The following is a 15,990-nucleotide window of genomic DNA, read 5'->3' on the forward strand; positions in this document are numbered from 1 at the left end:
AGAGACGATAAGAATGCTTTTTGGATGCATTACCCTTCCACTAAAAATCTTATTTGGAGTTGAGGTACATGATCTAATAGAATGGTGGAACAGACTCAAGGGGTAGAATGGCCTATTTCTGTGCCTATGTTCCTATTAAGATTTCTGAAAATGTAGTATCAAACATTAGTTACTCCTTCCATGCCCCTTACAATACGTGTACACAGATTTATCAAAGAACACACTATTATGCCCATCCATATGAAAGAGTTTTTCTCACCGCAGACTGATGAGTGAATACAGCTGGATAGACCAAAGCCAGCAGAACGTAGCTGGAGACTTTTTCCTGTATCCTCGCGAGAATTTGGATTTCTTTAGAAAGCAACCACAGGGATCATGGAGTGAACGCTGCCAATTCATACTGCAGTAAAACAGCTGTAAAATTCTGAAATCTACACAGAAGATTATTAAAAATGTATTTCCAACTAAGAACCACGGACAAATATTATTTTGCTTCCTTGTAAACTTTTATTGTTTTTTTGCAAGTAAAAATTTTTTTCTCTGGCATTCAATATCCCTTTATTGGCAGGAGGTCACAATATTGTACCACTTTTATCAAAATTGTTTATAGTCTATTTCTCAGAAATGAAACTGCTGATATTAAATCGCCATGAACAAAGAAACATTTGTTAAAAACTGTACAATGACGTTTTGCAATAGGTTCCCAATAGATTCAGATTTTGAAGTTGTATTGAATCTCATCATCAGTTGAGCCTGGTTAACAACTGGAAATTTATGGCTCTTGTCATTGCCTTTTCTCCTAGATTTTTTTTCATTCCACTTATATCTTCAGGTCGTAAAAATACTTGCAATGCAGAGCTTGAATTTAATGCTGCGGCTATCCTGCACATTTACAGCTGCAAAGTTTTGAAAGGTCATCTTTTTGTACGTTAGCAACAATCTGATTGCACATATGGTTTTAACATTAACTAAACAAAATTAACAAACATCAGATCTTGAATTCTGTTCAACACCAAAAGTACATCTGCGTAGAATGCCTAAATAGAGCGTTTGGTTATATCCACTCCAATTTCAAAGCAACGTAGAACAGAAACATATAGCGGATTTCCTACTCCACATTGCTGTATTGCCAAAGCAACTTTAGAAATTCAGTATAAGGCATGAGCATTTTTATCTCAATTTATCACACCTCTTTTGCAAAAGCCACCAACAAGAAGCTGAATTTTCTCAGTCAAATACTTTTAATTTTCCTTCAATTCTCTGTATATCACCAACTCAACTTCATTGAACACTTGAATGCTACCCTCATATTTGGGGAGCGTCCCCTTGAATCTCTCTTGCTCGTTTGGATAAGATTCAATGGTGTTTCGGCGCTGACAAATTGTGGCTTTATTAATGTACTGTATTCCTCGTCACCTGGTTTAGTTTCCAAAAACCACACAGCGATCTGTTCTCAATCTACTCTACTAAAAAACAGATGCGATTGCTTAATATTGAAAACGAATCTTTCCAAAGACACAATTAAAAATGTATTTCTTGGTATTTCAGATTCAGGTCCCCCGCCTCTCCCTTTCCATTTTACTTTTCTCTATTTTTCTTTTCTCTTTCTGTCTTTGATTTTTTTTGTTCTTCATCAATTGCAATCTCACTCCCCATTCTTGATTTCCAGATTAGCATCTTGTTTTCTGTTTTACTATTTTAGGTGACCTTCATCTTCAGATTACATTGGAGGTAGCTGAAAGCATGCGACTCCGCCAGTTGCATAAATTAAAATTAAAACATGACACTTGGAAAGAGAGATGGGGAATAGGAGAGAAAATACTGTGATATGCTTTCTGCCGTGATGCTCACCAATTCATTTTTGATTCCTACTTTACTATTCTGAAATAAGCACTCCACTATCTTGGCAATGCCATAACTCTACACGACTGTTACAAACCACCAAACACCTGCAGGAGAAAGGTGGTGCTCCCAAAGTAGAATCTTACACTATTGCAAAACTGCAAAGAGTGTATGGACAAAACTGTTTGTACATTGTCCTTTTGATAAATGCAGTCATTTCATTCCAGAAGTTATATGGGAGAATGTTTCTCAAAGATGGGCCTTTCAGTTTAAATTCTGCACTTCCAAGATCACCAAAAAGGCTGCATTATTGGAGAGGCATCAAAGCTTACTTAAGAAAAGAAATCACATATAAGATACCACCACTTAGCATTCACTACTAAAAGGTACATAATGACATGTTGGAACAACCTCAAAATCAACTTGGCAGAAGAGCAACACTTTATACTGAATGCCCTCCAGATGGAATAGATCTCTGTCAACTGCTGCATCATTTTAAAGTCCATTTGCAAGACTTGGAAGAAAAAATTAAAGTCACTCCAGGACCTAATAAAATAACGATGATCCTTGTATTTGATATAGCGCCTTTCACCATGAGAGGATGCCCCAAGTCGCTTCACAGTGTAGTGACTATATTTAGGTGAATGTGGCAACCAATTTTCACCCAGTTATAAATTGAAACTACCAAATATATCTGAAGGATTGTTGGTCAGGACATCAATGATACTTACAAATAAAAAAAATGTATTTACAGCAACTTCAAATGATGTCTGCACACAAGAGGAGAGCAATGAAATTTGTGCACGGTTGTAATGCTCCTTTTATCAAAATGGTAAATAATCAATCACTTTGCTTCTTACTTGATTTAGTTACACTGAGAACCATTGATTAACAAATGTTAATCCTGTGAATAATCTAGAATGTGGCCTTTGTACCACTATCCACAGATTGTGGTGGGTCAGGCAACAACGTTCAAAGACATGAATATGGGACATTGAAACTGATCCGAGTCCTGTACCAATGCAATGTTTTTTGTAAAAAAAATCTGATCTTTTGGTATGATTGCATTGAAGCATCGTCATAAGCTTACAGTCATGTCGGCAAGACATTGACAAATCTCTCACATGAAGTTGCAGATTGGGAGAATGGGCTAATTAAAGCAAAATCAAATCGAGCTGCACATTGTGCTTTGAACAAGGAGAAACAAATACATAATGACTGCCACAGAGAGCCATATGGTGACTGATAATGAGAGTTCAGAGCCTCAAGTGCACAGGATAGGACAAACACACAAAATGACATGAACCATGATCTGGGTTAAAATACATATGCAGCAATTAGTTGTTTAGTCAGGAACAATATGGAATGTTACAGAGACTTACACAGAATCAATGAGCACATTTGGCATATCAGAACCCTCACCTTCCTCCCCTGTACAACAAACAAAGTTAATAATTTAAAAAATTAAAATCAGAAATGGTCACCATGTTAGTAGAGCAGAGACGCATCATCAGGTCACCAATAAAATGTTTAAAAAGACTCCTTTTTTAAAAAAAAACAAGAACTGTGTTCTTTGATGCAGAATTAACAAAATGCCACACAAAGGATTGTATTCAAATATTTATTAAAACATTATATACACTAATCAAGTACAGGGGGATTTTAAAAAATTTTACATGCTGATTTGCATTGAAAAAGGGACTTGAACTGAACTAGTTAAAAACACAAATTCACTAACAAAAAAAGATTAATAAATCACATCCCATTTTAGAATGTTTAACAATTGTCAAATCATTTGATTTCACCCCCAAAACAATGAGGCAAAATGAATGTGGAACATATTCTATACTATAAAAACATAGTTGATCAAAACTAGCCTGCAAGACAGCATCTGTACATGTTATGCTGGCGTCCATCAATTGCAGTTTGGGGGAGATTTTCACTCCTTCACCAAGGTAAGTGTATCAATTATTCCTTCTGAAAATAGTCAATACAACAAATTTAAAACTGTACAGTTTTAACACACAAAAAAGGAACAATGCCTACATGAGCAATTCATAAAAATCACAATCACGATCAGGTGTACGGCTTTTATTGGAATGATCTGTTCAGAGTAAGATTTTGTTTCGAAAAATGCTTGGTTCCCTTAAAATCCTTGCCAGTCTCAAATAAGGTGCATCAATCGATGAAACAGTGACTTCATTTAAAAATGTGAGAAGCTGCCATGCCTAAGGTTTGTGCTCGCCACCTAATCTGTAAACTTGAAATGACAAGAAAGTGACACGACTTCCATAGGGAATGATGTAAGAGGGTGATAAACAGGAGAAGCCTACAAAAACAAAAAAAGTACAGCAAATGACTCCTACTGCACAGTTAAAACCAGGGATTGTTCTGTTCTCTACATTAATTAGATTCTTCCAAAATAAAACAGAAAAGGTTCTGTCTCCAAAATGCAGCGTAATTTACAAAATCCTAAAGGTCAGCTTTTAGGAAGGAAAGATAGTATTGTTAGGGTTGGCTGGCATTGAAACCTAGAACAAATGGCTCTTTAGTTTGGCAATCCCTATTATTTTAGCTAAAAAACTAAGCAACAGCTTGAGATTTCCTAGGTAGAATAAAAGAGAACCTCCTACCATTATGTACCAAGGAAATCTAGGGAGCCATGCAAAGTACTTGCAGGAACTTAAAAAAGAGGGAGAAAGTGGGCAAGAGTAAATGCGTTGAGGACAATGGGTTAAGATGTGAAGAAGCATTTGATCTGTGTAGAAATGCAGATTAGTTTGTGTAAAACTTTCTCGTTTGTGATTGAAGCGTTTTATTCCTGGTGATGAACTACAGAGTTTTCTGGTCAGGCACATATCCCTGAAAGGCAGACACTGAAAGTCAATAACTGCTGCTTAAAGCTGCAGTAAGGAACCTTTCACTGCAAATGAAAATGATGAGCATATACGAAGGGAAGGAGCAGTGAAAACTTGTACTTTGTTTCCATTTCACAACTTATTTTACTTAAAGATCAATAGTATTATAAAGAGATATTAAAATTCTTAATAAATTATTCAGTAACTGCTTTTCTTTTGGTTGTAGCTCTATTTAAAAAAAAGCCTAAGAAAAGTGATTGCAAGCTAATTAGGTGCAGATTTTCAAATCCGATTTCATCTGAATGATATACATTTTCTTAAGCAAACTCAAAGGTTAAGAGGTGAGAGAAAGTGTACTAGAGAAGTTTAAGATGGATTTTATAGGGCTAAACTGTTGAAGTTAAATTACATTTGAATAACATATTCTGGTGATTTTTTGGTCCGCGCGTGAGAGAGAAAAAACAAAACTTAAAAGCAGAGAAGAGAAATTAAAAATAAAATGTGTCCTCAGTTTCATGTGCCTTCCTAAGGTCAGAATAACCACCTATTGGTTTAAAAAAAATGCAAAAAGCAAAATAGCACAAAATGCTGCACATATATAAGGAGAGAATGTCATACACCTAAAATTAACCAGCTTTAGTTGGAAGTTGGCACAAGAGAAGAGATTGCACATCATTAGAGGTGTAAACCTATGAGGGGAGGTGGGAAGGATTAATGCTGGGGAACAAGCACATTGTGTTTAAGAAAAAACACACGCACAAAGGCAATATAGTCCTCCTAAATATGCATAAAAGTGGTGAATAAGCAACTGGACATGGACAACACTTTGGAGCAAGGGTTAAAATAAATGTCAATAAATTATGAAACTGACCGAAGGAAAGAAAAATTAACAGACAAGACAATTTAAAGTACTGTACCAGAATATTGGTTCATTCTCTCAACAGATCACAAAACCTATCGAGTGCGAATGGAATGAAAATAGTATAAAAATTCAGTGTGGGGTGCTCCAGCTAGTTTAAAATAGGTACATTTCTTTTGCATGAAAAACTTATCAGTCCAACATTTATTCACATTATAAGTTAGATTTAACAACTCCAAGGGAGCTGCAGCGGCAGGTACACATTTATGGTTCCATTCGTCAAGTCTCCCACCACTGACCCATAGGGTCTGGTCCTCTAGCTCAAGCATCAGGAGTCAAATCAGACATGTTCTGCTTGGTGCATTGGCTTCTCCATCCAACCTTCTTCAAACACCAAAGTGCAGGAAATACACAGTCAGTGCAGCCAGCAAAATCATCGATGTAAATACTGGTCACATTATTTGTTCAAAGCAAAAATGTTCTCCCCCCACCCCCCACCCCATCTGTAAAACAATCATTTATTTACAAAATCTATCCTCCTGTAGTTTTAGTCAACTGCCGCATTATATAAAAAAAATAAAAAATAAATTAAAGTAGAAAGTGTTTGCCAGCCTAGCTGGACATTAGGCTGTCCTATCTGAACTCTTATTGCTGCTGTTACCAAGATTGGATTTATTTTTTTCAAGCCACAGGTCAGCCAGCTGCTGTGTGGAACCATAGGTTGAAGCTTTGGAGCCCAAGCACATTTTGTACTGTTTTGCTTCAAGGTTAGGATCACAGTAGACGGGATGATGGACGTGTATTACTCCGATTTCTTGACTCCTAAATGGTTTTAGACCAGCTTGAATCACTTTGTTGAAAAGATCCACATCCTCCATACCCCAACCTTGGATAGAGATATCAAACCCACCTGAACGCAACAGATCACTTTTGTAAACACAAGTGATCCCAAATCCATAGTTCCTCCAGAATCCTGTCTTTATAGTGAAGGCATAATTGTTGTCACTGGGAACATTCCCGGCATATACAATCTTTGGGTCATATTGGCTAAAGATAATTGGAAAGTACACTTGTTCTCCTTGGACAGTGTTGTCTCTGCAGCGTTGCAGAAATTCAGCTGTAAAAATCAAATCTACATCGCAAAAGAAAAGTAGAGAATCGTTGCTGAATTGGGAGGATCCAACTTCTAGAGCAAGTGCCCTTGAAAACTCTCCAGACACTGGCAGAATCTGTAGGTCTGCTTTGGGAAATTTGACGCGATAGTCTCGCATTAGTTCTACTTGCTTTGTTTTGTCTGGGTTTGAATCGGAATTGAAGAGCAAAATTACCAGCTTAACGTTTTGATTTGAAACGAGGCAGGTCCTTTCAAAGTTCCCCATGAACCGTGCAAACATTTCAAAGCGCCCAGAGAGCGGGACCAAAATGTTGATTTTCTTGTCTTTGGGGTCCTTGCGTTCCAGATTAGCATTTGAAAATTGGAAAGGAACAAATATCTTGAGGGGGTTGGAAAGGAAGGATAAAGACCCAGAGTTACTATTAATCTTGTTGGCCAAATCTTTGGCATCGATCTCTTCATGCTCAGCAAATTGGATCTTGCTGAAGGTTTGCTGTAAGTATGCATGCCTCCTCACGGGAACAGTCATTTTTTTGCCTTTATGTTTTTTGTAGAGAAGCAGAAGATCAAGAACATATTCAGCACCATACATAGGGTTGACTCTTCGGTAACCGTACTGAATTTCCTTGAAGTCAATGACACGTCCCCTGCTCTTGGCATTAGCATTAATCATCTCCATTACCTGCATGATAATGTCATCTAAAGCCTCTCTCTGGGAAGAGTCCATTCCTCTCCGTGGAGGCTGTCCATCAAATGCTGAATAGAGATATTTTCCAGTCAAAAACTCCCATTCGAGTACCTCTTCTCTCTGATGCGGCTGAAACCGCATGAACGAGGGAGGGATTCCCAATTGCATATCATCTTTGTGAACCTCGGAGTTGCTGTACCTGCTCATCAGTACAATCTCCCGGTGAAGCTGAACAGTACGATGACGGAGCTCTGCTATCTTGCGGCTCAACATGTAGCTGTGTAACCTATATTGATATGCTGGATTCTTATTGGGGTGCAGAGTGATTGCTCGGTGGATTTTGCTGTTGTGCAGATCTTTGATGTAGCCTTTTTTATTCTGTTCATAGTTCTCATAAAACAGCTGCTGCATCTGTAAGGGAAAAACAGAAAGGAAAATACATGATATCGTAATAAACTGCAAGCATTAACTCTTGCTAAAATAAGAAGTTGAAGCGTAATAATAATACTTGGATTTCATATAGGATCTTATCACGTCATCAGGACATCTCAAAGCGCTTCACAGATATCCTGTAACGTGAAGTGACTTGTGTATTTTATGGGCAAAACGCAGCAGCCAGTTGGGCACAGCACAGTTCCACAAACAGCCATGGGTGATTGGTCAATTTTGTTCAGGGAATTTGTTGGCCAGGACCCAGCGAAAACTCTCCTCTCTTTCAAATAGTGCCACGGGATCTTTAACAATCAACTGAACAGGCAGACAGGACCTCGGTTTAACATCTCATTTGAAGGACGGCACCTCTGATAATGCATCAGCCCCCTAGGGTGTCCACTGCATTGGAGCGTCAGCTTAGACTACACGTTTCCCGATGTGGGGCTTGAACCCACAACCCTCTGACTCAAGAGGCAAGAGTGCGTCAGACTGACACACGAGTACGAAGAGAAGCCCAAAAATAATACTGTGGTAATTTATATGCTGGTGACTTCAGTTTTAAGATTTTATAACTTTGAGCTTTGGATTTATTACCAAATTAGATACTCGTAACTAATAAAAGCAGAGACCTACTCCAAACCTGCTTTGGTAAACTTTGTTATAAACAAAGTTATTCAACTGAGGCAACTTGACTACATGAAATACTAAAATGCTATGTTGCAAGATGTGTCAATTCTTAAAGGCCACAGCTGGTATCTCAATAATACTTCACATTTAGTTCCTAATTAAGAGCTGCCAGCTTGACATAAACATCAATCTTTACTTCTTACGATGTAAGGGAAAACATGATAAAGGTTAAAAAAGAGAAGCTTTAGTCTGAAGCTAGCTGGGTACCATGGCAATAGCAAGATGCAATGATCTAAACATAATTTATCATCTCATTGGTACAGGTTTTTTTTAAAACCCTGAAGATTTGGCTTATGAAGAAAATGGACAAAGAGCCTTTTGACAGCGCCTAGATCGTTGGCTGAACATTTCTGATTATATTCTGTTCTAGGAACAGATTTGCAGTGTGAAGGGATCCGTAAGGCCAAAAGTGAGGAAGAGCAAGCCTTTGTTGAAAAATGTTTTCTTAAGAAGCTTTTAAACGTTAAAACCCAAATGTTGCCCTTGTCCTTGCAACCCCCCAGCAGCTGTACTACAGATGGACATTTAGTCTCGAAACATCGAGAGACTAAATGTTCAACTGTGGGACAGCTGCTTGGGGTTGCATTGGCTACAGTTCAAAATGGGGCTGAAAGGCAAAGCGCTGTGTTGTTCACTTTAATGAAATGAATATTTGTAAGTCAAGAATATATATGAAAAAAAATACTGGTTTCATCCAATTAAATAAAAAGTACAGCTAATTTAAACAGAAGCTGAGTTTTGGCTGCAATATCGTTGTCCCCACAGGACCACTGAACAATTCCAATACTTACCACACTGCAACTAGTGGGAATTTAATGAAATGCATTTTATATTCGGTTAATTTTTTTAAAATTCAGCAGTTTAAATGTTTAAAAATTGCATAGCTAACCCCCACCCTCCACACACACACACACACAAAAAAGCTCAGCTCAGTAAAATGAAATAACAGATGTGGTCAGTAATAAAAAAGGCATCAGAAAAATGAATGATAGCTGTAGCTTTCAATGCTGCAAGGTACAGAATGTTTCTCTAGCGCAGCCCTACCAGAAGTCAGAATGAATGGGAGTTTGTCTTCATTTAGGTCATGTTTTTCATACACATGCAGGTTAATTATGCCAAGAAACCAGCAAGAGGAGTGCCAAGTATAGGCTGAAATCTGTACAGGTCAACTGTCAGACCTTTCCCATCAGGAGGATACCTTCAACACACAACAATATCCCACAAACGGACATTAAATTAAACCTCCAATTCCAACCCCCACCCCCCCCCCCCCCCGGGATTGTTGGCCACAACACTAGGAGAAACTCCCTTCTCTTATCAAATTGTACCACAGGATTTTTTCACCTGAACAGGCAAAAAGAACCTTGGTATAAAATCTCATCCGAACGATGGCAACTCTCACAATGCAACGCACGTTTTTTGTGTTTCTCAAAAAACGTACGCCCCCAGCACTACAATAAAGCAGCAGCCTGGACTCCGAGTGTTCAGAGTTCCATCCTGGGGCTTGTACCCACAACCTTCTGACTGAGCCAGGCTGACACCATTTTCTTTGGATTAAGAGGCAAAAGTGCTGCCTCACCTGCACCTCACTTCAGCAGCAGGTAACGTGCAATCTCACGGCAAAATAAAACAAGAATTTTGCAGCACGCTTTCGACTCGGGCACGAGCACAGTTGCCAATGGTCAGGGTTGCTTTTTCAAAGGAGAAAAAGCAAAACATTGAATTCCTTGGTGGTTTATAAAACAAACTGCTGATTACAGCCACAAAAAGCTCCAGGCAACAATAAGGTTCCAGAATTTTGTGTTTTGCAAACCACTTTGACATTATGCTTGCCTACAGTGAAAAATACATAGTTCTTAAGTGTCAATTATGCGGGATCTTAGATCATTAAAACTGAGACCCCAGAATGTCCTACCTAGAGGCTTCATTATCAGGCTGGTAATGTAGCCAACAACCAACAGCGTTGCACATTTGCAAGGGGGCAGGAACGACAGGCTATGTTGGGGAGCCTTGACAAAAATCTATTTAAAAAAGGCGGCTTAGAGATTTTATATTGTGCATTGTTATTTGTAACCCAACATGCAGCAAAATGATCACACAATGCAGTCAGGCTGGTTTGTGTTTTGATGACCCTTTAGTTCTGGACCATTTTGCGAAAGCCATGATTTGAGTGACCAATTTTATTTTGGGGGCACTGTTGACCAGGACGCAGAGAGAACCTCCCTTTTCTTTTCAAATAGTGCCATGGGATCTTTCACATCCACCCGAACAGCAGCCTGGACCTCAATTTAACATCTCATCTGAAAGACCTCAAACAATGCAACATTGCTTTGGAGTGTAAACTCAAGACTACATGAATTCAAGTCCTGACGCGGGGCTAAAACAACAAGATTTCATTTATATATTCATTTATAAAAACCCATAACACTCAGACTCAAGAGGTGAGAGTGCTACCAACTGAGCCAGGCTGACACACCTAAAGGCGAGAACACATGATTTGCTTGATGGAACGTTAATCTGAAGTAATAAGGAGACACACATTACAAACTGAGCTGGACTCCAAAGAGCAGAAAGCCTGAGTGAAGAAATCAAAAATGATGGACTACAACCTGGGGCACATTTGTAATTGCGAGAAAGGATCTCTCACAAAACCCCAGTCTAATCAAATCATTTGCGCCTCAAAGGCTTTGACGGGTTTAATTATTTCAACGGTTTCCACTTGAAAGGGGACTGAAATCAGACAGGATGACCCATGTTACTTCACTATTGATTTATACTGACCAGTCATCTGCCAGTGTTTAGCCCCCAAAGCTATGTTTAATTGGCTTGATCTGAGGCAACAGCAATGCAGATTACAGGAAGCAACAGACAGAGAGAGAAGTGGGAAAGAATAGTCTTGGCTGAGAAGTCCAAGAGCTCTATGTGCCACACATTACATCTGTCCATCTGTGTTATTTGGATAAAACATCCCATACACATGCCAAGGCCAGAATAAGAAGAGAGGGAAAGTGAAAATGATGAAAAACCCCAATCAAGCAACAATTTCACATTAGCTTTTATTGTAACAGAAAGTCACCCTCCTCACAGAACAAATTGCATTTTATTAGCCAAATACACATGCCAAGGCCAGAATAAGAAGAGGGGGAAAGTGAAAATGATGAAAAACCCCAATCAAGCAACAATTTCAACATTAGCTTTTATTGTAACAGAAAGTCACCCTCCTCATAGAACAAATTGCATTTTATTAGCCAAGATAATGGAAAGTATTTTATATATAACAAAAACAATAAGGTTTCATGTGTATGCAACCCTGAAAAAAACTTGGAAGCATAAACTATTTTCTAAGGAAGGAAGTCATTGCAATTCATTTTGAGTCTGAATGGAGTCAATACTAAGTTTTTCCTGGATAGAATAATAATAATCCTTGAATTTGATATGGCACTTTCATGTCTTCTAGACGTCTCAACGTGCTTCATATACTGTGAAGTGAATTGACTGCATTTTTGTAGGCAAAAAACGGCAGCCAATTGCGCACAGCAGTGTCCCGCAAACAGTCATGACCAAATTATTATTGTTTTTTTTCTTGAGGGATTATTATCAGGCGTTTGGAGGAAGGAAACTTGCCCAACATTTCGCCCTGCCGGGAATCGAACCCAGGTATCTCGCTTATGAGGCGAGTGCTCTAACCACTGAGCTAACCTTTTATCTAAACTAGTATTGAGCCACTTTTTTTTCAAAAAATAGTTTAGTTTAAATTGAAGAGCTGCAGAAATACTTCGTTGAAAATACGCAGTTAAAAAAAGTTTCCAATGAGGTAGCGATTGCTTGAGGGATGTCATAAAAGCAGAGATTAACCGGAGTGGTCTGTCAGTGATCTGATTGCATGCCAGACACAGGTTGCTGGCCATCCAGGAAGACTTCAACAAAGCATCCAGTGGAAGCTGTATGTGAAAGGAAGCAACAATACAGAAGCTCAGCCAGTCTTTACAGAAATGGTTAGAGTAACAAAAAACCACACAAGCTCGAATGGCAGGTCTGCTTTAAACAAGGTTGCCAGTTGCCATTGAGCAAGTAATTAGTTAAATAAAAGCAAACAGAAAAGAATCAGCTACAAAATGATTGTAGGGAACTGAGTACATTATAAAAGCACTTCAATGATCTATATTTTCATCAGCAAAAATGGCAAATGGAGGTTAATGATGGCTATTCAGGTTTCAATTAGAAACTGCACCAAACAAACCAGTCCTGAAATTAGGCTTCAGCAACAGGTGACTATTCTGAAACATACAAAAAAACAGGAGAACTACATTCATAGAGAAATGGACTGAAGTGTGGTCAGATTTTAAATAGCTTGATGCCCCCTGGGTAAAGAGTAAAAGGATATTAGCAGCTTACTTGTTTCAGTATGTCCTTGTATAGATATTCCTCTTTTAAATCAAAAAAAAGTCTGAGAGAAGCCAAAAAAACATACAGCAGGATATTAAAGACGACGAGATGGTAAAGGTGAACAGGATATTAATAAAAAAAACAGCAACATCAAAAATGCTCAGTAAATGTTGTCTCATTTAAAATGGATTACGGACACACAGAAGGCCTACTTGCACATCCAAATTGATCAGAATGCATATTTTGCGGAAAGTACATTTCTACAAATACCTTGCTCATTAGATGAATTTCCCCAGCTCCTGATTGCAGCTTCATTTATTCATTCTGTCAAGACACTTGTATTTCCCCGCTATAGGGAAACAAGCTGATAAAATTCCCCAAAAGAGTAGAGAAACTGAGCAATTTGTGGATGTGGGCTGCAGATGAAAACATCTAGGTTGAAATGTCAATCTGCAGGAAAGCAATTTTCGCTCCAAAATAACCTGGGTATTGCTACACTGGTGTTTGAGGATTCTACCACCAACCGGTCCAGATTAAGGTTTTAATGATTTGAGAACAAAATAAACCACATAAACAAAACCCCAAATGATTAAAGCATTTCCTCCATGAGGACTTCCTTTACAAATTACAAAACTGCGTTCAACTCCCTCGGGATATGGTTCAATGTTTCATTATTCATTATGTTGCAAACAAATTCTACAAATGCAGATTATAATGGATCTTAACCACCAACAAATTCTAGTAATTTAAAATGCACGAGTGGCAGAGTGACAGAGTGACATAGCATAGAGGGCCACATGGTTTGTAAAATGTTCTACAATGTTTTTGTTCAGTCAGAATTCTGACATATAAGGAAGCGACTCCATCATTAGTTATCAAAAAGGTCAAGCGACTTTTTTTCTTGACACAGTTCCAACAATGTCCTTCAACCCTAAATGCCTGAAGATAGTTTACTCATGCAAATATTTCCATGCCATTCATGCTTATAATCTTGGAGACCGTCAAGTTAGATCCTTTCAGGAAGGTTTTCACAGTATGGACTCGCATATTCGCCAGAAACTGTGCTCAAACTGCTCCCAAAATATTTTGTCTGGACCTTTGAAGAGTTTGTTCAAATGCATTAGCTTGGGTTGGATTCAAAACTACAATACCACAGGCAACCTAAAGATCCATTGCATTTGTCTGTACCAATTAATTCAAATCTGTGACAAACGTTGCCTTCGATTATCAGAAATTGGTGGAGAAGAGTACAACGGGCATGCCTCCACAATGAAATTCTGCAAATATTTGTTGCCTGGAGACTTGCCTTCCAAGTTTGGTTTAGGAATCTAGAATTCCATGAATCTAAATAATAAGGAAAACGTGTTGCTACTAGTTAACATTCTAGCAAAATATCTGAATCTTCAGACCAAATCCACAGCTAGTGTGGATTTGTGTTATGTGGATTTCTGGCAAACAGGCAAACATATGCAGCTCCTTTTCATACATGGTTCCCTACTTCTGAGTAATCCTGTACCTTAGTGGTTAGAGCGCTCGCCTTGCAAGTGAGAGGACCGGGGTTTCATTCCCAGGCAGGGCAAAACAATGGGTAAGTTTCCTTTCTCCACATACCTCTGTTTACCTCACAGTATGTAGGAACCTGGTTGTTAGTTGATTGGTGGATCGCTTTTCTGGGATAATAATCACTTTTTTAAAAAAATTGGTCACTCAATCCACACTGTTTGTGAGATACTACTGTGCCGCTTTTTACCCACAAAATATGGAGTCAATTCACTTTACAGTGTATTCTGTGAAGAGCTTTAAGACGTCTCAAAGACGTGATAAGGCGCTATAACAAATACAAGATTATTATTATTAATAGTTCAAATCAAAGTAGGTCCATACAAAGTGACCATAAGTTAATTGGTGCAAGTCATTCACCAAATAATTTAAACTCGAATTCAACAAACAGTTATATTTATTCCAATTTAAGAACGCATGTTGGCACTCAACACAAGCAATCAAAATGGTTCAAAAATGTGCTACTGTAGCTTGCAACAACGCCCAATATGATGAAACACTGGTATGTTTGAGGTCAAGTCTGCAGTTATAGAGGACTCGGCTTGAAACACAGCGAGTCAACACAACTGGCAGCAGCAGCTTCGAAAGAGCCCTGGATCGGGTGATTCAGCCATGGTTATATTTCTAGTGGCTGAACGTTTGAAGGATAAATCAAAAAGGTTACGTGTAGAGATATATATTTTAGAAAAAAACTCTGGTCAAAGCTGTTGAAATTTAAAGCTATATATTTCTAACCTAACACTTGTATCATTTTCCTCTTTCAAGTTTATTCCATATTAGTTTTAGCCATCTGGCAACTTTCGCGAAGTTTCACCAACCATATGATTATTTCATTTGATGACTGCCATTATGCTCCCACCCTTGCTTTAAATAGGATGCTCCCAAACTGTACTGTCTATTCATTACTGACCCAGCCTGACCTTGCATTCAAGAAACTACACGATCAAAAGTGTCCAACTTTACTATTTTAGACTTTAAAATCACCAATCTGGGCTTTTACATTACCTAACCATTTACATTTTTGAAGCAGCCTCAAAATTCACTGTTGAAGTGAAACAAAAAAAGCATCCAGGCCTTTTATCTCAACATTTCCCAGCTGCTTTGTCATTAAAGTCAATTATTCTGCTCATTTTCCTCTCAGGTCTCATTGTTTATCTCTTACCTAGCTTTGAGCATCATTTTCCTTCAGGGCACTCACTCATCTGTTTCTCATCTACATAGCAATCATGCTTCCTTGAGAGTAAGGAGAAACTTTAAAATACTTCCAATGTAGTTTCTCTTGCTGATTCAATGCTTCCACCTAATCTGGGCATTTAACGGCAACCTCATCTTGTGCCCTTCTCTTTCAATACAAATCCAGTTGAGCAGCAATACAGATCCAGTAAATTAAGAACCATGGAATCACTGGTAAAGTGGCCCCACTGGTCTGTGGATGATGATGATAATAATCCTTGCATTTGATATAGTGCTTTATCACGTCTTCGAGACATCTCAAAGTGCTTCACAGAATATATTGTAAAATGAATTGACTGAATATTTTGTGAGTGAAACGCGGGAGCCAATT

The 15,990-nt window shown here is 38.3% G+C and overlaps 1 protein-coding gene across 1 annotated transcript in view; it reads right to left on the reverse strand.

Moving 5' to 3' along the window:
• Positions 1 to 3,449: 3,449 nt before the first annotated feature.
• The window catches only part of chsy1 (chondroitin sulfate synthase 1), a 33,169-nt gene continuing 20,628 nt past the window's right edge, over positions 3,450 to 15,990 (reverse strand). The window contains exon 2 of the mRNA XM_007907379.2: positions 3,450 to 7,772. Within this exon, the coding sequence (XP_007905570.1) occupies positions 6,183 to 7,772 (1,590 nt within the window). The 3' untranslated portion in view covers positions 3,450 to 6,182. The remainder of the gene's footprint in view (positions 7,773 to 15,990) is intronic.

Source organism: Callorhinchus milii, unplaced genomic scaffold, assembly GCF_018977255.1.
Source record: "Callorhinchus milii isolate IMCB2004 unplaced genomic scaffold, IMCB_Cmil_1.0 Scaffold26, whole genome shotgun sequence".
Lineage (NCBI taxonomy): Eukaryota > Metazoa > Chordata > Chondrichthyes > Chimaeriformes > Callorhinchidae > Callorhinchus > Callorhinchus milii.